The sequence below is a fragment of the Perissodus microlepis genome, chromosome 8 (assembly GCF_051167445.1).
Source record: "Perissodus microlepis isolate ML-2025 ecotype Zambia chromosome 8, ASM5116744v1, whole genome shotgun sequence".
Classification (NCBI taxonomy): Eukaryota; Metazoa; Chordata; class Actinopteri; order Cichliformes; family Cichlidae; genus Perissodus; species Perissodus microlepis.
Window position 1 is genome coordinate 23,422,420 of NC_140468.1, and position 27,827 is coordinate 23,450,246.

Consider the following 27,827-nt stretch of genomic DNA (forward strand, 5'->3'; position numbering starts at 1 on the left):
GAGCACTTGATTTATTTAAGGCCTGTAGAATACTACCATAATATCCTAAATACATCCTGAATATACAGTAGTACTATACTGTATGAAACAACAGGGAGATTAGCATGCTGCTGCAATTGCAAAACAGAAAAGTTTGGGAGTGGAAAGGTTTGAAGCTTATCTCCTAACAATGCACCACTTCAAGAACACAGACACAGCCAGTACAATAAAGGCCAGTGTAAGGGCAGCACAAATTGGAGGGTTGGAAGCAAGCAGTTGTAACACAGGTGCAGCTGTCACCTGTAATGTCACAAAAATAGAGTATAAGGACAGGTTTAGATACATGTTCTTTTTCTGGAAACAACATGGAAATTCTGTGGGAAAACTAGATATGTTCTTAGAGATGCAATCACCTGCCAGACAGCTGCGGCTAATACTAACAGCTGCAACCCCCCCCACTTGTCGTGACTTTGTTAATAACACATTTGTTGTTATCTTATACAACAAGTGTGTAACATCCATGCAGCACACATCATACTGGATGATGCTCCAGGTATTGTAACTGAACACATAATAATGGAGAACTAATGTCTTGCAGCATTTTTCATGCTAAAAAATAAGATTTTGCTCTTGTACATAACATTAACATATCTGGCTTCAAATTTAGTAGCACATGTAAAGTACCTTAGCCATACAGCAGCTTAGTAAGCTGCTGAAGTGGGTAGAATCTGTTTCCTCTTTCCACTCTTTTCTATCTCCAGTGGCCCAGCCTTAATCTACATCTGTCCGAACAATCTAACGGTTCAAAGCTGTTGTCATCAGGTGTTTTCTCGAGTGGAAACTAGGTTTCTCAGAATTATACTGTAAAGCTTTGACCTTACTTTATAAGATAGCCTGACAGTACTTCTATGAAAGCCTACGCCAGCTGCCATAGACTGAGATGCAGGATACACCCTGGACAGGTCGCAAGTCTGTTGCGGGGCTAACACAGAGAGACAGACAACCATTCACATGTCTTTGGACTGTGAGAGGAAGACCGAGTACCCAGAGAGAACTGACGCAGACACAGGGAGAACATGCAAATTCTACACGGAAAGGCCCAACGGTGGCTAGATGGTGGTTTCAAACCCAGGATCCAGTGAGGCAAAAGTGCTGACCACCACGCCATCATGCTGCCCTTACTCTGATATCTTTGGACAGAAATACATCCAGAACAAGAGTAATGCATTAAAGGTCTATAATTTACAAACTGTTCCACCTAATTATCTCTAATAATACTTGAGAACACATTTTCATTTCGCTTCTTAATGTCCCCAAAATAATTTTGATCATTTATCGAGCTAGTCACCAACTGCAGGACTGGCAGATGATGTGAGGGTTGTGTGTCGGGCAAGTGTGGTCGTTGAAAAAAAAATTTATTTTGCATTTTGTGATTTCATACAATGTTTGAATGAAGAGTTTCTAAAAGGATGAAAGGGTCTTTAAAAGATGCTCCACTGGGTTTTTGTGTTGCCTTTATGAAAAGATGATACTAGCAGAGTTCTGACTACGAATGCAATTATCGATTTCAATTGTAAAGCATTCACAGTGAGACTTCATTTTTTTGTCCACAGACCATCACCACTTTAAGTGCCACCTGAATAACTGTTCAGACACTGCTTTCTCTATGATTTATTAGAAGCACAACTTCCATAAACATATGTGGACAATTCATATTAATATATGAACACCATTCTAGAGGCAAGTTCATGAGACTAAGGTAGGGATACTGACTAAACCACTCCTTACTTAATGCACTGAGAATCACTAATGCAACATTTATACATTATGTAACAAAGTATCAAATACTTATAGCGGAGCTGTTATTCTCATTTTAAGCTGTATGGTTTTATTATTGGAACGTACAAGGGCTGTAGGGTCACATGATTCACAGTTTTGTCTGAAACCAAGAATTTGGCTCATATAGTCATAAAAAAGAAGGTAGACCTGTTTTATATTTCTAAGGGTTTAAATATCCAAACATAAGATGAAATCATCTGATCCTTAGCAGGACTCAAAATTAGGTAAATACAACCTCAGTTGAACAACAACACATGGCATTGTTTAACATATTACCCTGTCTGATTAGTCATTTAACAACACCAAGCCACCATGTGTGAAAACCTAATTAGATCCTTAATGTTTAAGTGAATTAAATTGGTAAGTACCAGGCAGGTGCTGCTACTGAAAGGAAAGACAACAGCTATGATCTTTAATAACTAATAGTTGCTGTAAGACCATTTTGAAACAATTTTAGTCCATTTTAAGACACTCCAGCAAATTCATTTTAAATATTAAAGTTCACGATGGGACAATCCGAAAAAGACTAAACAACAATGGCTCGTTTCACCAAAAGGAAATGTTCTGCGAACCCTCTTCTTTCTAAAAAGAACAAGTCATGGATTAGGTTTGTAAAGTCTACATTACAGCAACCTGGGAGAAGTGACTGCCAATTTATTATCTGACTTTTATGTTTTGGGATCTTTTTACATTCTACAGTTCTCTGAATTTTATAAGGACTCTCACATCCAGCTGATCTGAATTGTTACCTGGCCACGGGATTCAAAAGTAATATCTTTCCAGAATTTTAAAGGCAACACCCACACAGGTGTTGGGGCTGATGACATACATGTACATGTGTGCGTTTGAGTGTGTCTATATGTGCGTAAGCTTTAACACACCTGTAGCTTTTGGTCTGAATGTAGTGTGCTTCCTGCTGAGGAAAATGGCTCCCAAATCAAACTAGGTTTGCGGTTAATAAGAAAAAAACTGGGTTACGGGGTCCATGCTGTGAATCTTATGCCGTTCCTCCTTTTGCAAAAGGAAGCAGGAAGTGTAATGTGATGTGGCATTTTGCCACGTCAGACACAAAGAGCAACTGCTGGGATGTCTATTAAGTAAGGTTGTCTGGCAGAGCATGCTGCTGAAATTTGGATTGGAAAGGAGGCAGGAAAAGGGGTCAGGGGAACGGGCATGTGGGCAGGGGGTTAGTGGGTCTCAGGGACTGACCACTGAACGTTTTGTAATGAATGGTGACGAATCACCGCTGGTCCAAGAAATACAGAAAAACTTTCATTAAAATCAAGTTTTCCTGTACCATTTTATGCTATAGCACAGCAAAGTGTCTATTCATGGTAATATAATTGTTTCATCACAATAACGTAAATAGCCTTACGGGTCAAAGCCATACAGCATCTCCATTTTCAAAATGTGAAACAGAATGTTTGACAAGACAGAAACACCACAGAATGAAGAGGAAGTATTTGGAGGTCAGATAAGAAGCTTCTGTGTGGGAGTCACATAAAGGGTCTTTCAAAGTGAGCTGCTTAGTTTAAAAGTTTAGAAGTAAATGAAACACAAAAAACAAGGCTGGTTATTTCACATCAATTTAAGATTCAAACCTTGGAGTTTGACCTATAGTCTAATTGAAAATGATTGAAATCCTCTCTGATCACTCAGTGATCATATATTTTAGGTAGCTCATGCTTCCATTAGGATCCTCAGTTACGGCAACAATGGGTGCACCATCTTCCCCTTATTTCCTAGATTACCCCTTCACGCTGCAGCACAACTACCTCCAGAGTGATTTTTTTCTTGCTTTTTTTCCTTTCCTGCTCCTGCAGTGATGACATGTTTGTTAGCTTTGCTTACTATTGGCAGGACTACAAGCCGGTAGCAAATGCACGGATCAGTTCACAACTTTCACGAGGAAATGCTGCTGTCTGGTCTACTCTGGTCAACTAGTTGTTGACTTCATTTAGCCAGAAAACAGCAACTAGTCTTTCTTTAATCTGTCTAAGATGAAGATCTCTTTGGGACCCCAAATACATCCTTGAAAATGTGCCAGACAACTTAAGAATTTTGAGACTGTGAAAGGTAAATGTTGTCTTTTAAGATGATTAATAAGAACTTCAGATAGAGATGTCCATTTAGACAAGATAACTAAATTGACCAAAAGAAAAAGATACCTTGTGCATAATACGAACTCTTACTTTTGGCTCCTACATGTGTCATATATGTACCACATTTAGTTCAAGTCAGAAAAAATTGATAGACTTAGTTACAGATGGGGGCCAACATATTGTATTCTGTGGAGGCCACCTCTTGCAGATTAGCGGTCTTGACTGACAGACACCTCTGGTCCATCGGTTATGGGCTTAAATGAGTTCTTCTTTCGAGCCTGGAGGTCTACTCTGACTCTTTAAGGAATGTGTCAACAAGCCTGAAATGCTCTGCAGGATCCTGTTTGCTCTGTGCACATTGCTTTAATTGTGCATCTTCCCTTTAGGGGATACTTAACAGAGCTCCAATGTTTTTACAGAAAAAGCAGGATTATTGAAGCTGATGTTTTCTGTGGCAAATGTCTCTACAAACATTTTCCATCAAGGCTGTTCCTTTTATGTGTTTTTACTTTAACACTCACATTCTGTTAAAGCAACATATATTACCTTGTTCTACCAAAATTGTAAACACTGACAACTGTCTACTAAGTTTGAAGCTGATGATCCTCTAGCCCAGGAGGGGGGCAATCTCAGTCCACGAGGGCCGGTGTCCCTGCAGGTTTTAGATCTCGCCTTGGGTCAACACACCTGAATCACATGATTAGTTCATTACCAGGCCTCTGGAGAACTTCAGGACATGTTGGGGAGCTAATTTAGCCATTTAAATCAGCTGTGATGGTTCGAGGACACATCTAAAACTTGCAGGGACACCGGCCCTCGTGGACTGAGATTGCCCAGCCTTGCTCTAGCCCCCTTCATCTATCTGTTCTCTGCTGTGTGTCCACTGCATATATCACAGATAAAATCTGCTTGTGTAGCATTTCTCTCGCTTTGATTTCTGTTGTTGCCATGATCACACAGGCAGCTGTTGCAGCAACTTGAATTACTCTCAACTGTAAATGCAACAGAAAAGAGGAGCTACTTCCCCTCCATCTTTTTACTACTCCTGCTAGTCTCAGCTGCTCTGTGTTTACACTGAAACAGTCGAAAATGTGGACAGCAACTCTGTGACGCTCTGCGGAGATACTTATGCATCTTGATTCAGAGTTCAGGATGATGTTGGGCAAATAATTGTCCAACATTTAAAAGAGTTCTTTGCAGACAACTTTAAGTAACAACTTGGGTAACTTGCATTGTGTAATGATGATCAATGTAGACTGTTAATGCCTGGTTTTTAATATTGCATCACCCAAAAATGATCATATTACAATGCCTAAATTAAAAACAAAAAGATTCTTTACCCCCACCCAAGAAAAAAAACCTCTTAAATGGGTAAGTGTCTGTGGATTTTCTCCCTTACAAAACTATCCATTCAACTCGAGGCACAGGGAGCAACAGTGCTTTTAACACAAGCCTCTGTAGCCACTTTTACTTGCAGAAGTAAAACCGAAGGTACATGTACACTTACTAAAAGTACGTCATTTAGTAAAGGACAAAATTTTGAAAGCTTTAGTAACATGACTCAGGGCTGCTCCTAGGAACCCTGACTCACAGTTCAAGGTAGCTCATGTTTGGCCACTCCAAAGTTTGTCTTCTCAGGCATGTTCAGTACAGGCTGTCTCTCATTCATCAGCAAACAGAGCTGTACAGACAACCAATTCAATACCTGCTGCCAACCTTTTCCAAACATTAACCATATTTATATACATGGATTTTTGATATATTCTTGTTACAAATTCAGAGCAATTTGTACGACTGAATGTGTAACCCTTTTATATTTAGTACTTCTAAATCTGTCATTTGCTCTCGACTCTGTGTTAATAGCAGGAAAGATAAACATAGACAGTTAATTACAAAATTGACTTATTAAAGCTCAGAGAGCTTTCCCTAAAGGTTTATCATTAAGCCTAATAAGTGGAGAGCATCAGTGCTGTATGCTTGGCAGATAGAAATAAACTCCCTTGATATCCTGTATGCCTGTCAAACCGTTATATTTTGGTCTGACAGAGCTATAAAAAGGCGTAGCTGCCAATCAGGTCATTAGCACTGTAAGCAAGTCATTTAGGCGGACAATTTAGCAGCACAACAAAGAGGCTTTAAGGTCAATTGGTCAGTGTGTCTGTTAGCTGGGACTGAAAACAGTAATAATGTTTTAGGTGGGTTTTTTGTTGTTTTTTCCCCAGAGGACCATTGTATCTGCTGTGGTGAGCAGAGCAGAATTGCATGTTTCTATTTGCGCTTTCCTGCAGAAGACAAATCTGCTGAACTGGCCGAGCAGCAGATCAGATCACAGCTATTCCATGGTAGTCTCATAAACCAGCGGTCCCCAGCCTTTTTTGCCCTACAGACCGGTTTATGTCCGACAATATTGTCACAGACTGGCCTCACGGATAAATACAACAAAATAAAACCAGTACCAGTACCAAGAAAAGAAGATTTATTCATAACACACAGGAAAACACACAGGGAAACCAAGTTAACGCTAAAATGATAAAAAACAACAATAAAAACCAAGTAAAACCAAGAAAACCATAACTTTCACACCCAAGCCTCAACTCTTGCGGCCCGCTGCCAAACAACTCACGGACAAGTACCGGTCTGTGGCCTGGGGACCGCTGTCATAAACAACCAATAAGCACAGTGGTTCTGCTGAAAACTAAAAAAAATGTACTATATTGAATATGATCATTATTTCTGAGGCCTCAAAACAGCTGATCATGCTGGAACTCACAATGCCCTGGGAGGAGCGGATCGAGGAGGCCAATGAAAGGAAACGTGCAAAGTACCAGGAACTAGTGCAGGAGTGCAGGGGAAGGGGCTGGAAGACTTTCTATGAGCCCATAGAAGTGGGTTGTAGGGGCTTTGCAGGACGATCACTCTGCAGAGTCCTAGGCCGGCTGGGTGTGGCTGGGGCAGCCAAGAAGAGGGCCATCGAGGCTGTGAGCCTGGGTGAGGGTGTATGATGTTGTGAGACCCGAAACACCTGATGACCCCAGGATACATCACTGAAGATGCGTACCAGTGCATCCAGGAGATGTGTCTTGTATAGTACTTTGACTTCATCGCTCTTCATGGCATGCTGAGAGACAATATGAATACAAATGTTTTTTTGGTAAGATAAAGGTTTTATATGAACAGCAGCAGAACTAGCAAATGTAAGCTTTTAGTTGAGAAATGAGGCTGTAGCATTAGTAGAAAAAGCAAGCAGGGCACTGATGTCTTCAACTCTAAAAATAGAAACGGTACATTCAAGGTGAACAAATGGATGCATGGTTAGAACACATACCACAAAGATTAAAATGTCCCGTTTCAGCTACCAGGCAGCTAGACCTTTTCTACAGGTCATGCCATCGTGCTCTCATCCAAGGAAAGATTATTTTGTCATAAACAATGAATAGTATATTATCTGACTTAGTGGGCTTGAATTGACCAGAACAATGCCCACGTGCCAAATACGTGGGTAATGAGTCACTTTGATTAATAAACAAAAAACCCAAACCCAACATTCATTAATGTCCATGTCTGCTCACTAACAGCTTTACTCTGTCTTTGTTACTTTGTTGCTATGGTAATTAGAGCTGTGCCTAAATCAAGTTTTTCACTGGGTGAATACGTCATTCAACCTCATCTATTTTACTTGTGGTGTTTTGCTATTTTACACATTTCTGCAGCAATTTTGTTAAATTAAAGTCCCACTGATTTCCCTCACAAAGTTCATTTTGGAGCACCGGCGTGACACTGTTGTGGTTTCATCATCGGTCAAATAATAAACTCTTCTACAAAACAGATGGTTTTTAATGATTTTTAAAATGATTTTACTGGTTTAACTGCCATTATATAAATACCAGAATAGATCTTTATTTTTGTGTTTAATAATATTAAAGAGTCCTGACTAGAAAAAGAAAAAGAAAAAACAGAACAGCAAAAAAACCAGATGTAACGAACAACACCTTTATTTAACTGAGGACCTTAATACTACATTCACACTACGAAAGTAATGGTTAGAGACTTTGCTATGGCCAAAATTAATGAAACTGTGCAGTTAACTTCGACTCCACTGTTGTTGCGACTGAAGTGGTTGGTTTGAAGATGGGAACAAGGTCAGTGATCACTCAAAGTCAAACCACCTTTAGTGGATCATCAGTTTGTTAAGAAATTCCGCCAAGTTGGCAATTACATGCAATCTGTTTATGATAATACAGCGATTAACTGTGATAAATCCACAAAGATCTCAAGTCTGTTACTGTCTACATGCATAGACTTTCATAATTTAACAGAAGCACATATTAACTACCTACACTCAGAGTCCGGCCAGAAGCTTAAAGATTTTAAATCAGAAATTCATCTACATCAAGTGACATAGACACAAAATGACATTGGTGCTTGGCAACCTTTGCCACCTGGTTGTACTTTGGTTATACTCCAATATAAAAGCAAAGGTTGACTCAAGTCCCATATTGCAGAGAGACACATCACAGACCTACAGACTGACTTGGACTGATTGCAATGTGTTCACAATCCGTCTGGGTTTATAGATTAGACAGTAATTAAATGCAAACCTTTGCCAATCTGTCTGAGAATGAGAGTGTCTAACGGAGACCGTTAATGTGAGGGAGATTACGACTGTTTGGAGACAGGTTGCCTCCAAGAAGGCTACCTGTGCAATCGCCATGCAATTGAAAGTGGTCCAGCTGGTTGGCACAGCTATTTGTAATAAGTAGAGCAGCTAAACTTGTTTGCCTTATTTTTATAATCAGGTTACACTGATTAAAAGTTAAAGACTTATGCTGGTAGCTGCAACCATGCAGTTTCAATAAAAAGTGCAATAATTTGTATGGGGCTATGCAAGTCCACTCCCTAACTGTTATATCCCCCAGATCTGCTGCATGTTGTCTAGAGATTTGTAATTCCCAAATCCAACCTAGCATAAGACTCTAAAAGGTTTTTGTTGAAACTGCAGAAAACATTATGCAATAGACTGTATATACCCAATTATTAGAAATGTGACCTTCAAGGAAGGTTTATTTCAATAATCAAGAAAATCATGCTTCAGAATTTGCAAGCAAGTACAAAAAGAGGATAAATAATTTGTCAGCAAAAAATACTAAATAAAAAAAACATTTTCCACTTTCCAAAGATTCAGTGTTTCTCTTAGTCATTACCATACAGGACAGACACTAAAAGCATTCCTGCTCAAATATATTTTATTGACTTTCACATGTGCAGCGCTCATCAGAAGTGCTGCCTGCAAGCCCAACAACTGACTCACTTAAGTCCAACCAGTGACTTCATCAAATTCATTTTCGAATTGAACAAATTTGTTTTGATAAATAGTTCTGGTTCAGGATGCATATATAAAGCTACCACTTCACCTTTATTTATTTTCAAATGTTTACAGCAGAGCCCTCTCTGTGCTGCCCTCTAAACGCGCACAAAAATCAATTTTTTTGAATATTTGTCAAACTTAACTGTTTCGGATCATCAAAGAAATTTGATATTACACAGAGATAACCTGAGTAAATACAAAATGCAGTTTTTAAATCATTTATTAAGGGAATGGAAAAGGTTGTCCAAACCTACCAATGTTCTATATGAAAAACCGATTGCCCTTCAACCTAATAACTGGTTGTGCCACCCTTGGCGGAAAAATTGCAAGTGCTTGAGATAACTGGCACTTCAGCTACATTGGAGATTTTTGCAATCATGAACGGCCTGTTTAAGGTAATTCTAAAGAATCTTAATTGCATTTAAGTTCACACTGTGCTTGAGCTTCTGTGCAGAAACTACTGGACAGACTTTAACCAGGATTTTCTGGTGGAGAGCAGAATTCATAGTTTCATCAATTATGGCAGGTCGTTCCAAAGCAGCAAAGCAGTTCCAGATCATCACACTACCAGTACTATGCTGGTGCCACAATTGTTGGTATGATGCTTTTTTTAAAATGAAATGATGTGTTCATATTTATGATAAATGTAACGGAACTCAAACGTTCCAAAAAGTTCAACTTTGCTCTCATCAGTCCACAGAATATTTTCCTAAAGGCTTTGGGGATCATCAAGATGTTTGGGGGCTTTTTTTTTTGGCAAATGTGTACTCTTTTTGATCACCAGTGGTTTTCTCCTTGGACTCTCCCACGGATCCCACTTTTGCCCAGCCTCCGTCTTAGTGGTGAATCATGAACTCTGACCTTAATGGAGGCAAGTGAGGTCTGGAGTTCTTTAGATGTTTTTCGGGGTTATTCTGAGAACTCCTGGATGAGTGATTGATGCGCTATTTGTGTAATGTTGGTAGGTCGGCCATTTCTGGGAAGGTGTTTGAAGGTTTCTCTGTTTGTCGATAATGGCACTCACGGTGATTCACTGGAGTCAGAAAACCTTAGCGATAGCTTTGTAACTCTGCACTGATAGATGTAAAAGACTTTGTTTCTCGGCTATGTCTTTATATCACAGTGTGATGTGTTACTTTTTTAGATCTATTAGCCCAATTCACTTTGTCAGACAGTTTCTATGCAAGCGATTTCTTGATTCATGTTTAGCAGTAATCAGGCACAGGTGTGACTAGTGAAACTGAACTTAGCTTTCCAAAGAATCTGGCCAATCACCTTTAATTCATGATACATGAATGATGCATTTTGTACACAGGACCAGGTAGATTTGGATATCTTGTTTCCCTTACAATGTCAAGTTTATTCCTGACAAAGAAAATAGTTGATGAGTAATTATCCATTCAGATAACAGGTGGATGTTGGGGCGTGTAGGAGTTGAAGCAAGCAGCAGCAGTGACACATGGAGGGATATGAAACCTGCACCTTTACACAGCTACATGTACATGATGCAGTGAAGTTCAAGGTGTTTGACTGAAAAAGCTGACAGGCTTTGTTGTATCTAGGTTTGCTGCACGAATTTACACGAACCTCACAATAAAGATTTCTAAATAAATGCGCTCTAATAATTGCTTTGTCAGGGATACATTTGGTTTTAAATATAATTAGCTAAATTTACATAATGTGTGGGCTAAACCGAAGGGTCCTTTCTAATTGTACTATTAAGAAGTGAACATGCTAACATTTAACTTCATGGCACGCAAACTTACGGTACTATCAGTGTATATAGTTGTGAAGAGAAAAGTATTCATAGGATTCTATATTTCTTCATTATGTGTTGCTTCAGTTAATTGCAGTTTGCAAGTGTTTATTTATGCACAACCCTCTTAAAGTGGACATGAAACAGTACATGTATTAAGGCCAATTTACACCATGGAGCCCTATGCTGAAACTGTCACAGCTTTCACTCTGTCTGTGAAGCAGGATCTAAGATATAAGTCTTTAAAGTTAGAGTCACTGGGCTGGCTGGTCGGTTGCTGCTAATAGACTTAAGTTATGTTAGGTAAGCAGTGACAGACCTGCTGACTCAGTGAAAAACAAGGACACTAAAACTAAAACACTGTTGGCTAGCTGCACTGAAATGAGAAAATTTACCCATTAGCCATAATGTTTGGGTTTGCTTTGTTTGGTTTTCATCAAACATGGATTTTCCCAAACATTTTCACTTTAACTCGTCTCTCCAAAGGACATCCAGAAGTCTTGCCTTTTTTCCTCTGACAAGACATGGAACCACAGCTTCCTATTCAGTATCCTTGTTTGCAGCCTTATATGACTACATCCAAGTTTATTACAGCATTTAATCACCTAATTCACATTTTCTCTTCTTGTGAATGAATGAGTGAGTGAATAAATTGCTTTGTCCCACAGCTATATTTAGCTACTCAGAATGCACCGTGAGTTGATAAAAAATTCTCTTCATAAGCACAAGAGAAAACTGGCAAGACAATTTATCGCTTTGGACCAGCCTGTTCCCAAAATGTTTGTTGCCCAGCAACAGACATCACACAGATCCTTTGAGAGAGGGAAAAAAGGCTTGTTGTTGCATTGACATACAGTCTGTGTGTGGTTTTGTTGAGAATCCTTTGTCATCATTTTGACCCACAGGGGGAGGTGTGGGTGTATGGACACCATATAGGAAGTGGTATATGGCAAGCGTGGGGTGATACTGCCACATACAGAACCGTGGGCACAGATAAAGAGCAAGGAGGAAGGAAAAAGGAGCTGTGGAGAAAGCAGAAAAAGAAGGCACAGAGGTGGGACGAAACAGAAGAAGAAACAGAAACAAAGAGTGTAAAAGGGGACAAATTCATGCAGGCTTATATGTCCAATGATGTCCAGTGACCACTGGACTGGTGAAGGCCTGTCATCCAATGTTATGAGAACCAAGGCTTTCTTTCAATCAAAGGTGACGTGCAAATTTAAAATTGTTGGACTGGATGACGGGGATAACAAACCATATTTTGTTATGGTTAAAAGTGTGTTCCTCACCTGTGGCTGCGGTAAATGTTTAGCAGTATAATGACGAAGCCCAAGCAGCAACAGGCCAGGTAGGGGCTACCAAAGAGCCCAGAGAGTCTTCGTGTACGATGCTCCCATCTCGCCACCTGACAACAGGAAGACAATGACAACGGTGTTTACCATAAATATCCAATTAAACTGCATTAAAAAACTGAAAGTTAATAATTGTTTGTCACACTATGTCAGTCTAAAAAACCCTCAAAGCTCAACTTTTTAAACTCAAGTTTGGCAGAGCTCCAGCATTGCTATGTGGAGCGAGGAGAACCTTACAGAAAGAAAATCATTTCTGCAGCACTCCACCAATCAGGCCTGTATGGTAGAGTGGCCAGAGAGAAGCTATTCCTCAGTAAAAGACACTAAAAGGCACCTGAAGGATTCATCTTTATTCATGAGTAGATCGAACAGGAGGTCCTGAAGCCACTGAAGCCAGTTTTTTGCAGTCCCAGGTCAGTGAGGGAATGGGTTACACCAGTTTTACCAAGCAAGCATACTTTATAGTCCATCTACAAGCAACATTCAACCAAGAAAATAAGCTCCATGCAAAATCCTGTTCATTATATGCCTGAAACATCTAGGTCATTATCACAACAGGTTTTTTTTGTTTGTTTTTTTACAGTATTATGTATGCAACAACAAGACGTACACATGAAAACATTGGCTTTACTGCCCATGAAAAATCAGAATGCTCTTGACAAAATACTGAAAATGGTCTCCTGGTCAATTTGCATATACTTTTGTGAAGTCTCAAAAGTGCTGCCTTTATCTGCATTTTAATGAAGTTTTCAAAAATTAATAAGATTTTCACTGGAAGTGACAAGGATGGACAGGATAAGAATATCAGACGGACAGTTCAGGTTGAGCTGTTTGGAGACAAAGTTAGAGAGGTGAAGCTGAGACGGTCTGGACATGTTGAGAGGAAGAATAGTGGCTATACTAGACAAAGGATGCTGGAGATGGAGCCGTCAGGCAGGAGGAAAAGAAGGCCACAGAAAGGGTTCATTGATGTTGTGAAAGAGGACATGTAGACGGTTGGTGTGACATAAGAGGATGCAAGGGATGGGCGAGACAGAGGCAGATACACTGCTGTGTCAATCGCTAAAGAGCAGCCAAAAGAAGCCAAAAGAAAAAGAATAAAACAGGATGCTTTGGCTACCACAGCAGTTTCTCGTATAGAGACAGAGAGATCTTGTTTGCTTTTGGTATCTGGTTTTGAGCCTTAAATAGCTAAATATCATGACTTTTGTCTACAGTTTTGAAATGTTATTGTGCCCGTGACAGAGACAGAAGAGTGCTGTTTTTTTGCACATGTTGTTCTGCCCTGAAGCGATTATTTGTTCAAGTTTATTTGTTCACCTCTGAAACAGCTGGTGCATTTCCACACAGCTGTATTCTTTTGCTGGCTATTGACAAGTGTTTATTTTCTTTTAAGCTCTTTATATAGTACCGTGCATATCCAGCAGGGAGTGACGCCATAGAATCTTATCTAACTGGTCACAGTTGCATTTTCCAAAACGCACTTCTCTCCCAAAAATTGAGAATGGAAAATAGTCACATCCTACCCATTTATGCAGCACAAAAGGCATTTAACACATCTGTCCATACGGTGAACCTTTCAGTGGCATTAGCAACTCAAAGTGCTGTTTATGAATGACTGAAAAACTTAAAATTACCACCTGACAGTGGGCTAAGGAAATGCATAGATGACTGTAAAACCCCCCCAAAAAACAACAAAAATGAATCCCACAGGCACAAATGTTACCATGGCAACAGCTTTTCTATGTTCAGCAGCGACAAGGTAGGAAAAAAGAGGAGGAATATAAATATAAAGGTGAGGTGAAACAAATGTTAAGAAGTGGTAAAGAGTCCTTTATGGAGTGCAGCAATCCCCAGGTATAAATTGCATTGTTAATGGGTTAGCGCTATCTGCTCAAGAGCAATCAGAAGCAGCTGAGAAAGCATGCTTAAGCATGCTGAGAAAACTTGGCAGCTCTCTTTGCATTTTTAGAATAGATGAAAAGCTTAAATCAAAGAATTAATCCCCTTCCCCTTTCTCTGCAGCTCATGTCGTCTGTTTTGTTTTTTAAATCCCAGCCTTCAGCAAGCCGTATGCTGACATTTCCTTTTCCTTTGTTTCGTTTTTCTTCTGCCTCCTAACACAGTTCGACTGCTGTGTAATTAAGGGCCAGCAGTTGATGTACTTTGACTAAGATGTATGGTTACGTCCACAGTTTGCATTGCAGTCTGCTCCACATGGACATTAGCACACAGCGAGCTGGAATGAAACTGAACAATCATAGCGACAGTGGAGGGAATAAATAATAATTAGGTCTGCAGATAGCAGGTTTGTGTTGAAATGATGACGCAATGCATTTTACAAACACATCAACATATTCTTTTACCAATTCACAATGGTTCTTTTTGAGACTCAAAGTAAGTGGCACTGATCTAAAAATAAAAATAAAGACAGGATGTGTGCTCAATACAAAAATAAGAAAACATTCTTTTATATGCTGGTGAGAGCGCTCCATCAGCTTCACAATTCCTTGCATCACATAATAAACTGACTCATTCTAGCACCTCAATTTTGGGATGAATAACCTATAAAAGAGGTCATCTTCTGCTTTACTGCCAGTGTCATATACTTGCTCAAATGTCATCGTGAATTGGTCACTAGAGAAAATATTTCCTGACCAGTTGGTAGAAAACACCTCCTTGCAAATTTTCTAGGGTCACTCATGGGCTGCATGAACATACAGCACTTATTTACACTATGCCCAGCTTTCTGTGCATTGTGCTTCTGGCATGCCAGAGGGTCTCTTATTTGATAGTTGTTGGCAACCCTACCTACACCACTACACCAGACTACAGCCCCTGCTAGACTGTGCTAAACTATCAGTGGAAACACAAACAGAAAATGCTGTGCTATATGGGCAGATCCTAAAAGATTCCAGCTAAATGTAGCTAACTAATAAAGCTTAACATGATGTTGCTCCAACTTTGGATGTTGAAAATGTATTTAACAATGTGTGTATGCCAAAAAAGTCGAATATACAGATATAAACGAGAAGTAATTACACCTGTTGATAAAACTGCTAATAACTATTTGGTCAATTAATAATAAATTAGCTTCTGTGCTAGCACTCATTCTCCTAAATCTAGTCTTTCAGCAAGTCATTCAGGCAGGTTTCCATGTACATCTAATGTTATGTAAGCATATCTGCCTCCCTACATGTGTCCATTATATCTCTATTATAGGTTTTTCCAGAGTTGACAGAAAATCATAGGAAAAAGTCATGACAACCTGGTGATGTCAAAGTTAGAGAGGAAACATTATGTAACCATTCAAGTGTCCCTGATAAAACTACAGTTTAAGCTCCAACTGAATATAAATAAAATGCATAAGTACAGAGATGGGTTCAAAAGAGGTAGAGAGTGTACTCACCTAAGAGAGGAGGACATTTTGTGACCAATGAAATTCTTAGCCATTGATATTAAGAGTTTTATTACTTTCTGTTAAATATACCAGATGACTCAGGCTAATCCATGTTATTATACTTTATACATTAATGTGAAAAAGAATGGATACCCTCTTTAAATATTGAGGTTTTATATACTAGGGCATCACTTTTTTTTAAAAATGATCAAAAGCTTATTCAATAGGAAAGATTCAATTCATGACAGTACAATTAGAAAAAGACTGAACAAGTATGGCTTGTTTGTCAGGAGGACAAAAAACTTCACAAACAATGTCTTTTGGACAGATAAGACCAAAGTGGTCATGACTGCCCATAATACACATAATACACAATACAGCATATCAGCACAAACACATCAAACCAACTGTCAAGCATGTTGGTGGAGGTATAATAATTTGGACTCATTTTGCAGCCACAGTAACATGAACTCCTTTGTATACCAAAAACACTGTGCAGTCCAATGTGAAGCCATCTGTCCAATAGGTAAAGCAACAATGATCCATGCACATTATCAAAGAAAGGTCTAAATAGCTCACAAAAAAGAACGATGTGTTGCAAAACCCAAATCAGATGGTGTGGCATAAACAAATGCCTGCGAACCTCAATGAACTGAAGCAACTTTATACAGAAGAGTGACCACAAATTCTTCCGCAACCATGTCAGAGGCTGATAAAGTCATTGGTCCTAAAGGTGCTTCTCCAAGCCAATAAATCCTGCTCTGCTTCTGCAATTTGGCTCATGCTGTTGAATAAATAATGACACAGTATCATGTGTTGTCCATTTGAGGTCATATTTATCTGATTATGACCAGATGATGTTTTTACTATTTCTTGATAAGTAAAACCTTTCACATGGCAGCACTTTTTACAAACCGTTTCGAAAGAGTTTGTCAAACAGAAAAACAAGAAAACGCAACACAGTCAAGAAACATAGATAGATGCACGACAATGAAATAAGATTTCGGAAAAATGAATAAATAAAAGGATGAGGCAAAAAATACTGGCAGTGTCCAGTGGTATCCCTCAGCCTCATAGTAGTTACACCTATGGTATCAATTTCAAAATCCTAGGTGATTTCCTTCGAGTTATCGCACTGACAAGATTTTCAGAAAACATGACTTCCGACCTTTGACCTTGATGCCAAGGTGACTCAGATTCTATCTCGTCCAAGATTTTAAGTAGATGCATCTATGGTATCAATTTGAAAGTCCTACTTCTAAGTCGTTCTCAACTTATCACATTCAAACTTGGCCTGCAGGGTAACGACAATATCCCATTTGCGTTTTACAGCTGAGTACAAAAAAAACTTTAACCTCCTAGGACCTGCCGTCCACATATGTGGACATCACATTTTGGGTTATATAGACCAAAATACTCAATTTTGCTCTACATGGGCCTGATATCCACTTACGAGGACATTATACTGCTGCTGTTCTATCAAAACTTTAAACGAATATCCTCATATATGGCTCTTATTTTTCTTAAAAACAAAAATAAGGTAAGAAAAAAAAAATCTGGTAATTCTTTGTTTTTACATTCATCGGGCCCCAATATGCCCAAATATCAAAGAGAAATTAAAAATGCATGCCGTGGAAGAGTTCGGGTCTTAGGAGGTTAAACCAAATTATAAAGACATGTTGGGTTTTTTGGGGTTGGGTTGGGTTCTACTGTGTCTTTCCCTCTACATTGACCTAAAAAATATAAAGTAAACTTTAACAAGGAAAAAGTAACTACTGGCACAAGGACGATAAAACACTATAGATGAAATTGCACTGAATGCACTGCTGTTTGGATGTTACAATGCACCAACTACACATGCACCCCAGGGAGCAGACTTCAAACAAGTAACAGCAGTGACTAATTGACCACGGTTTCTCTCGCTGTCCATGTCCATGCCAAAAGAGAATAATCATGACTTTCACTGGAAAAAAATAAAATGACGACTTTGTATAAAAAAAAAACAAAAAAAACCCCACAAAAAACCATAGTCTCATGGCAGTTTGTGCAATAGTCTCTACTTTTAATCTACTGTTTTTGAACACCAATTTTCCACGTCTTTTGTTTCCCTAAACACAAGTTTTCATTGATACGATTCACGTCCATGTACATAAAAATCTATCACTATAAAGGGCTAAAATTTCTACATTTGTGGCTTAGAGGGATTGACAGTGGAGCAAATCCTTTTGCTAGACACATGGATTATATACTTCATATGTGTTATTTAAGTTTTAGTAATTTCATTTAATAAATATTAGGTCTTTATTTAAAATTATTTGGTTATTTTAGGTTATGACTATAAATTATTCTATCTACTGTATCTACTGTAACTATCATGAAAAAAAAAAGATTAGCTTAGCTAGTATTAGTAATCTCAAACCCAACAAACATACCTCCATCATCCATATTAGCAGGCTATTTATGTTAGTACACTCTCTTCTGATCAGGCAGTGGGCCTCTAAGCCTCGTTCAGCCTGATTTGCAACCATCCACTGGGTGATGGCGTATGCTAAAAATATTCAGGTGTTCTGTATGCAGACTACTGATGTTGCTATCAAATCATCAATCAAGCGGTGAAACCAACAGCAGGCACAGATGAGGAGAGTACAGGCAGTGGCAACACATTGGGAGAACTAGCAGCTCTTCAGCACAAATTCAATCAAGGCTTAGGTAACAGGCTACACCTGCATCCCCATCAGCCCACTTAAATCTGAGATACAGGCACTTGATTGGACTTCAAGTCAGGACAACAGATAGATGGAACCATGTCTAAGGAGCTGAAATGGGAAAACAATTAAAAGTAGCCCCAACTGATTATTACCTCAAGACACCCTCTGCAACATACTAACAACAGAACTCCAAGCAGAATCTACGGCATGCATGGAGGTTATAATGACAGAATGTCACCTTGAACTTTAGCCTCATAAGAAGCTGAAAGTTTTTTGCATTTGTGTGTGTTGTACACCGTTTTAAAAGACATGTAATGGAGAACAACCTGCACACAGACTCAGCCAAGTACATTAATGCGTGGATGTGTGCCGTCCTGGAGTAATGAGGAGAAAGAGAACAAGAACATGGACAGAACACATGGATACACACAAACTGGTGAATATTTGATTAATTGTCTGCCAGGACAGAATACATGAAGCAAACTAAACTTACACATACGGATAGATTTCTGGAGTCCTGTAAGATTGAGATAAGACTGAACATAGTTTGAATCACTTATAATGTTATTGTGTGTAATCGTTTATTGCCCCCAGCAGATGAATAACAAAAAAAACAATGCAAACAAATGATGCCTTTTTGCAGGCTGCTAGCAACAAATTGATCAAAGATACACTTTAAAAACCCAATCTCTGATTAGTGGTTAGATACAATGCTACTTTGGTTAAGTATGAATGCACTGAGGAAGATATTGAAAAGTCTTGAAAGAAAACCTTCTTCACTCAGTTAGGATATTAAAAATGAATCACAGGTAGGTTGTCCATCCAGATTAAGTTCATGCAGTTGGCCTAGCTGGTCTCTGGACTTTAAGTCAACAGAAAATCTACTGAGAGAGCTGAAACTTCAGATATCTGTAAAAATTCCCATTGAGAAGTATGGAAACTTGGTGACCAGCTACAAGAAATGTCTGACAGATGTGCTTATTCCACCAAGCTGTAAATCAAAGACTTATTTCTGTCACAAGAATCTACATTAATTTAGGTAACAAACAAACAAACAAATAAAACGTCTATTAAAAATTACAGACCGCTTTGTAAATGGTAAAAATCATAAATTCACCAGGGGTCAAATACTTTTTCCCCACTGTCTATCTAAGTAGGTTCAAACACCTCTACAGTAATTATATGTTGCTCTAATCTTTTAGTAGTTGAGACTATTAATTTCGTGGCTAATTATTCTATTTATTTCACAGGATAGAAAATAGTAACAGTAACAATGAAGGATACTTTTTGTACTAGTTTAAAGTCTAATGAGATCACGCCACAGGCGCAAGAGGACGACTATTATATCACCCCAATAATGTCACCAAAAAAGGATTCAGCAGATATGCTTAAAGGCTTTGTAAACACAGACTTGAATGCGCGCAGATGAGAAGACTAAAGGCCTAAATGCTCTCCTTGTCTTACTTTGATCCAGGTCATAAAGATTAAAATAAGAGAACAAAAAGACGTAAAAACTGTTTGCTGCTTCAAAGCTGATGGTGTACCCAGTTTGTTATGGTCACAGTTACATCACACTGCCCTCCAGGTGCAAAAACATTTCACACCGTGACCTTTAATACTCCGTCTTTATCCATTTTTGTTGGTGTTTGTTAAGTTCAGGACACACAAATAACGCAATGTGATCGACAAAGACTTTTTTTTTTTTTACAATTAATGACCTATGAAATCAGAACAGGAACTTTTCTGACAGTCCTTTCATCAATAGTATCCTGAAAATGTATTGTTATATAACTTTTGTTTTTGCTTATTAAATGACCAACAACAACAAAAAAAAAAAAAACACATTTGGAGAATAGTTGCCTGATATAATTCACACATTTTTCTACATTTTTATGTAGACTTTTTAGTAACCATTCCATTACTAAACTGTTCGTCCTATATGCTTTTACAGCTATAACTTAAATACCACAATGCCAATCGCAAGGCAATAAAATGGATTTTCCATTAAAAATGGAAAGGTATACACCAAAGAAAGAAAAAAAAAACTACACTGGTTAGGATGAAGTTTAACAGGGGTATTCGAAAACCTGATGATGTTTTAAGGTAATATCAGCATTGGTAATATGAAAATCCCAAATAATGGCATATGCATTATTTTCACAGATGATTTGTGCTGACATCAGCATTATTAACACAGAAATCTAGTGTAGTATATTAATGATTTTGTGTCAATGTTCTGTTCCATTGATGTTTTAAAGAGTTCAAAGAAAGAAAGTGCCCATGTCTCCCAATCACTAATATATTCCTTTAATGTTCGGAGATGATCCAGTTTTTTTCCTAATTTGTGTGACCCTGACCTCGAAGCATTACATAACTAAAATGTTATTATGTTTATCCATATGATTGGAGCAGGATTGGCTGAAATCTTTGGCTTCTATAAGCTATAAAAACTTGAGATTTTAAGATATATTCGTGCAGTGTGTGATTTTGGAAACGTTATGTCTTTAATGTGACATCACAGGACGATGAATTAAAAAAATAACAAATGTGGCATACAGCTAAGCCCATGCCCTTTTACATGATATATTACCTGATATGGTTTCCTTCAAATTTATGTTAAGGTCAACTTTTACCTTGGGCCCTAACAATGAAGATTGGATTAGCCAACCTAGGTAGTCTTAAAGGCCTAGTATATTTTTGTGAAGTTTGAAGACCTTGCGGACAATATAAAGTTTTAACTGATTGTCACATTTGGTGTGACTTTGACCCGATTTTCACTAAAATGATTTTCACCTCAAGCTCGAGGAAACTGCTAATAAACAGACAGACAGACAAATGGAACTGATTAAATACTCCTGGTCTTCTGTGGGAGAAAAATCCCATAATGACAAAAATTTAACTCTAAGCAGGAAACTTCGCTCCAGTCCTTCTGTGTAAAAAACTAAGTCTATGGATGCCCGTGATTCAGTGACTTGTTGAACCACATTTAGCACCATTAACTTAACAAACACAATTTGTGACAAGCCTTAGCCGTTGGACAGATTACCGTACATTTTACTCTGAAATAATTTGGTATACAGAGAAATTCATGGTCAACTAAGTAACTACAAGTTGCCCAAGCCCTGTCAGCTGGTATGAGATGTTTATGCTGATAGGCTATGATTGGTTTTTGCCAAACATGGCACTATGCATTATGGCCAAACATCTCCACTTTGGACTTGCTGTCCAATGGACATCAAATTCCAGAATTTGTGTAATTTGTTTAAATGCAACTTTGCAAACTCAGACACTGTGCCATGCTTTTTCTGTTTGTTTGTCCCCCCACCCTCTTAATTCCTATAGAGCCAGCAAGTGTGTACTTATTTGAAAAAGAAAGTTGTCAAATTTCTGTGAAAACAAAACATGACTATATCTTAAAGACTTTGTTCAAAAACTACGATGCTTGGGGCTGATTTTTTAGGCCTATTTGAAATGCCAGCATCAGTTTCTTTTAACTATAGCAAATCAAACAGCATGTCAGACTTTTAATGTGACAACCAGAAGAAAACATCAACAATCTCAAAACTGTTTCCATTGTGCCCACTGGTGTGACTCACCAAAACATGCAGACATTAGCCTACGCTGTGTAGGTACATCTGAGGTCACGTCAACCTTGCAATCAGTGTAATTGATTGCAAGTAAAAAAAAAAGTCTAGTGAATAAAATCGTAAAAGCAATGAACTGAAACTTCAGTTCTTCACTCTAGCGATAAATACACGAATATCTCTTGCATCGCTGAAACAAATGCATCTGCTTTTATTGACTTCAGGTCACTTGAGGTCAAAATGTCCATGTGAACTTTCTGACTAGAAGACAAAGATGATGATTGTCAAATCTCTGGTTACGCTCATGGATCCAGCCATCTCTTTTAGCAGTAACACTCTACTAAGTCATTGCTATAATATCAGAGAGTACCAAATCCAAGTTGGTCTAAGCAAATTCACAGAATATTGCTGAAAAGGGTGTGGTCCTAAACTCGAGAGAGTCTCTAGTTGTCATCATTTTTGTTTTCCCCCGACCTCTTCTGACAGCATTAGCTGATAAGCCCTTTGTTTCCTCAAATGTAGGTCACTGGGCAGCACAGACCTGATAACCGACACCATCTTAATATGTAGAGAGAAGCTCACATGACTATTAATATGCTGTTTGCTCTAGCAGTTTTATCCTCACATACGGTGGGATTAATAATGCATGTGCTAGGTGGCATAATTATTTGTTCCACTAAGACCAACCTCTATTTTTGAGGGGAGAACTGGACTGGATATGTTTGTGCCATTTGCTAAAACTAAACCAAAAGTTATTTACTTTATAACTTTATTATATTTACTGATTTCTTATCCAATAATCTGCTAAATAGTGCCATAGGAGGCCAAATAAGTTTTAGATTTCCCCATTTATTGTGATAGGGTGTACAGTCCTGCCATAAAGAGTCATAAATTACATTTGAACTGTTGTAAAAACTACCATTCCATTTCAATTACCTTAAAAAAAAGCATTACTTGTAACATATTTTTACCATATTACACCATACTAATGCTTAGTACCCATATTTAAAACCTATTTTGAATTTATTACTACTATAACTAGTATGGTGTCCTTTCAGAATGGAACAGTTGTGCACTGGCTTTGACATAACTAATGACGGGACAAAACTGATATATGGTATCAGTTCAGGGTTTTATACTAGTGATAGTATATAGTTACTAAAGATAGCAAAGAGTTTGAGATTAGCTAAACAAAATGTCAATCCTACCAATGTGATCTTTAAACAAGCTGATATGAATGCTGTTACTTTTGTTGGTGAGCATGAGTTTATCTGGGAAATTCCCCGTTGTCTGAGGTTTGTTTCGGCCTCCTCAACTTGACTGTTAATAAAATAGCAAGAACCTCTCAAAATCCGCACAACAGCAACTCTCTTGGTCCCACTTTGGACTTCATGTCCTAGCAGACTCTTGTCACAGTTCAGTCCACTGACGTATGGGTATGAACTCCTAAAACACACGTACATGTCTGTATCCGTTTCTCTGCTGATAATATTCAAGGACTTGAGAAAGGAAGAAGAAAAGGACAGGTGCAGGAGGACTAAAGAGGGAAAGGCTCAAAGATGTAGCTTAATACAGAAAAATAAGTGGCAGCCACAGAGTGGGGCAGTCAAAACTGGAGGCTGAAACACCATGTAATGGCTTCTGTCTTAGGATCACTTTCAGTGACTGGCTTTGAAATAAACAAAACTGTATGCACTATACTTTGTGTATTCGTCCCAAGATTTTGCTACTACATCCACATCATTACTTCAAAACCCAGCTTTCAGATTCAGATTCTTGGTCAGGCTCAAATGTCATTTGTAATCTAAATTTCTCTCTCAGATAAATGCCCACTCACGTGAAGCCTGTAATATTCTTGAGATTTATAATTGAGTGATTTTTATATATTAGTGCTATTTCTTACATTTGTAAACTCTAACATATTGTATTATTTAATTAGTTTAGTCTGTTACTGTTACTGTCTTGGAGCAACTGTAACCCACATAACTTCTTTAGGGATTAATAAAGTATTCTGATTCTGAAAAAGAAAATATCGATATTCACGCTGATAACACTCAGTGCAGTCAGGTGATTCATTACAAACAGGGTGGTATTCCTTTTTCTTTGTCCTTGTTTCGTTGAACTAAATGGTGAGTTGTACTGGACGTGTTCCTTTCATTTTAAACTCATCGTAGAAAAATTAGCAACAATAATGTAAAGGGTACTAATGGAGATATAATTATTAATGCCTGATAAGTGATTAATTATTAATCACTTACCAGTCTCTCACATTGTTGCATAGAAATTATAGCCCATTTGTTTATACACAGCTCTCCTAAGGTCATGACATAAAATTCAACCAGGTGGATGTCTGAAGGTTTCAGTTATGTCAGCCAGGCTTTAGCCATCAACCAGATGGCCTCACATTTGACTCTTTGGTGTACAGAGGAGTTAATGGTTGACTCGAAGCCCAAATTATCACCCCTCCACCACCATGCTTCACAGTTGGCATGAGGCGTTTGTGTTGACATGCCATGTTCTTTTTGAGAGAATAGACGTTCGCCCAGAAACTCTTCCAACATGCCATACCTACTCAGTCTTTTCCTAATTGTACTGTCACAAACTTCAGCATTTAACACATTGACTGAAGCTTGTAGAGTCTGATATGTAGTTAAATGTAGTTTCTATCAATTACGTCTTATCTCTAAGGCCAAGCCCTATATACCACATATGGATCTTAAAAAACGTATCCATGCCTTTGTTACATCCAGATTAGATTACTGTAATTCCCTTTATACTGGTCTCCATTCTGCCCTTGTTCACAAACTGCAGCTAGTTCAAAATGCTGCTGCGTGTCTCTTAACTGAGAGTGGTAGGTTTGAGTCTATTACTCAAGTTCTTTCCGACCTGCACTGGCTCCCCATTAAATATCACATTGATTTTAAAAAATTATTGCTCACTTTTAAAATCATAAATAATACCGCGCTCAGCTATCTTACTGATCTCCTTAGCTTTTATACCCCTAGGAGAGCGCTTATATCAGCAGGTCAAATGCTCCTGGTGCGACCTAGATCTCGGCTTAAGACCAGAGGTGACCGCGCAGTCGCCTTCATTGCACCCTACCTCTGGAATAGTCTCCCTCAAGCTATTCGCACGTCTGATTCAATTCAATCTTTTAAATCTTGATTAAAAACTTATTTATTTAGCCTAGCCTTCCCTGCTTCCTAGAGCCTGCATTTGTAAGTGTACTGGAATTGATCTTTTTGCTCTGATTAATGTTTATAATGATTTAACCTTCAGCCTTTTGGCTTGTGCCTACTGTACCTGGTGTATTACTGGTTAGTTATGTCTCCCATCTGTCACTATATTTGTATTTGTATCTGTTATTGCTCTTAATTGGTTCTGTGAAACACTTTGGCATACCTTTGGTTTTTAAATGTGCTATATAAAGAAAATTGTATTGTATGTAGTTCTTGGGTTTTTTGCAAATTGTCTGAACATTGGTATGACCTTTTGGTGTTATTGTTCATTCTGCTAAGGACCAGATATTATTTTATTATGTCCTGATTTATAAAACCTTAGAACTAAAAGAGGATTTACTTTCTTTTAAGGTCTCTCAATAGGGCACGTGTATCTGCTCCTCTTTTGATAACATTCAAGTGACAAAGGAAATGGAAAGTGAGAACAAAAGGACAGATGGCGGACTAAAAAATATGTGGTATACATAGAGCAGATCAGTCACAAATAGAAGCTAAAACACTGGTAGGTAGGTAGGTAGATACTGTAGGTAGAACCAGTACAGCGGGTACTTGTGGTGACAATAACAATAAACTAATAATAATGCTAAGTGTGAGCACTCACTGCATTTGGTACAGGTCATTACTCCCACAATGTCGGAAGCACAGAATTCTCTAATGGTGAAGGACTAAGCTTTCTTTTCATTGGCTCTGCGGGGCCACCCCAGTGAAACAATCCCATAGCATTGCCTGTCCTCCAGCAAATGTTACAGTGGAGTCAGGCAGGTAAAGAAGCAGGATTCATCACACTACAGAACACATTTCTCCTGCTGCAGAGTCCAGTGGTGGTCTGTTTTGAATTCTGTAGTCATTGAGTCTGTAGAACATTACACTGCATTATCTTGGCACTTGATGACTCCACACTGTAAGTTTACATGGTCTGCTGTTTCATCACTGAATTGCTCTTAAATGCTTCCATTTGCAACAATAAAACTTAGAGTTAATCCTGGAATATCTCGGAGGGAAGAGGTTTCACACACTCACTTGTTGCAACGGTGGCATCCTATTACAGTACTGCACTATTTTGAGCTTTTTAGAGTGACCCATTCTTTCCCAACTGTTTGCGGTAGGTGTCACAAACAGTTGTGAAGGCGGGTCAAGGTAGGTACTTAAGTTTTGGGGGAGTCTCATGGCAATGGGACCGATACCTGACTGTAGAGATTGAGAGGTGTTGACCAAAACTTTTGTCCGTATAATGTAACTTAATAATAAGAGCTTTTTTATTCTGTTACCTCATTATCTATATTTTCTTTTTCAAACTTCAGAATCTTACAGTCTATCTCCTGGCAATCAGTCATTTACAGCAAAGACAATGTGTTAAATTATCATCATTTATATGAGCCCTGTCCAGGTTCAAGTAGACTTTGTCAGGCCCTTTTCCACAAAATATAAGCAAACTGTTTTGCAGACAAACATTTTTAAGGTCATCAGAACATGCTTTGCATAAAAACCTTCTTTACCTAGAGCCTGAAGTCAAGTGTGAATTCTAACTGGAATATGAGCCCAAGGTGGATAAACCAAGAAAAGACAAGCTGACCACTTTCCTACCAGTGAATTAGATACATAGCTCCAAAACATGCATGTAATGCCACCTAAAAAAGATTATTTCTATGTGAAAACAAAATGCGAATGAAGCATTTGTTTTACAATATGAGCAGAAATGTCATCTACACAAACACATGGTATACTGTACATGGCTGTTGCCATGGAAACTAATTCAAGGGTTTCAGTGATGATAGATGCAAATGTAAATGGCACAAAAATAATGCTTTAAAATATCCGTGTCAACAACCCTTTTCTTTCACCTAGGTGCTAGTTTTAGAAAGAGAGGATGTAAGCAGAGAGCAGAAAGAGGAGTGTGGCACACAAACCTGTCCATGACTGCATAACCGTGACTTGCCTGCTTTGCCTGTGATTCTTTTGAAATAATAAAGATTGTATAAGGTTTCAACTAGAGATGGACCGATCCGATATTACGTATTGGTATCGGTCCAATACTGACCTAAATTACTGGATCGGATATCGGAGAGAAATAAAAAATGTAATCCGATCCATTAAATATCAAAAAAAGCACCTCACAAAACTTGTGACATGGCGTAACTCGGCTCATAACCGCTCATAGCACATCGGAGCAGTGTGCTCACGTGATAGAGCGGCTGTAGCGTGCAAGACCTGTTGTCTGGTTGAGCATTCGGAGCCTCGCTACCAAACTGGCATTTCATCTCCGAGAAAGTTATCCCAGAGAGAAGTAAAGCAAGTGTGTAAGTTCATCTCTGAATGTTTGTAAAGCATTCCCGCGTTAAGCTTAACAACCGATATATGGAGCGACTGCCTCTTCTCTCTTCCTCCCTCTCCTGCTGCTACTTCAATCGTGAAACTGATTAATGATCAGCTGATCGGCTTTTCCGTCGCAAGTCCGTCTCTCTTGTTTGTTTATCGCCCACTTTGCGCCAGAAAGAGGAAACCA

General features: G+C 38.5%; 1 protein-coding gene across 1 annotated transcript in view; it reads right to left on the reverse strand.

Annotated features, from left to right (window-relative positions):
• Nucleotides 1–27,827, reverse strand: part of pemt (phosphatidylethanolamine N-methyltransferase) — a 74,610-nt gene that overhangs the window by 35,122 nt on the left and 11,661 nt on the right. Inside the window, exon 3 of the mRNA XM_084938309.1 lies at nt 12,331–12,446. Coding sequence (XP_084794435.1) covers nt 12,331–12,446 — 116 coding nt within the window. The remainder of the gene's footprint in view (nt 1–12,330; nt 12,447–27,827) is intronic.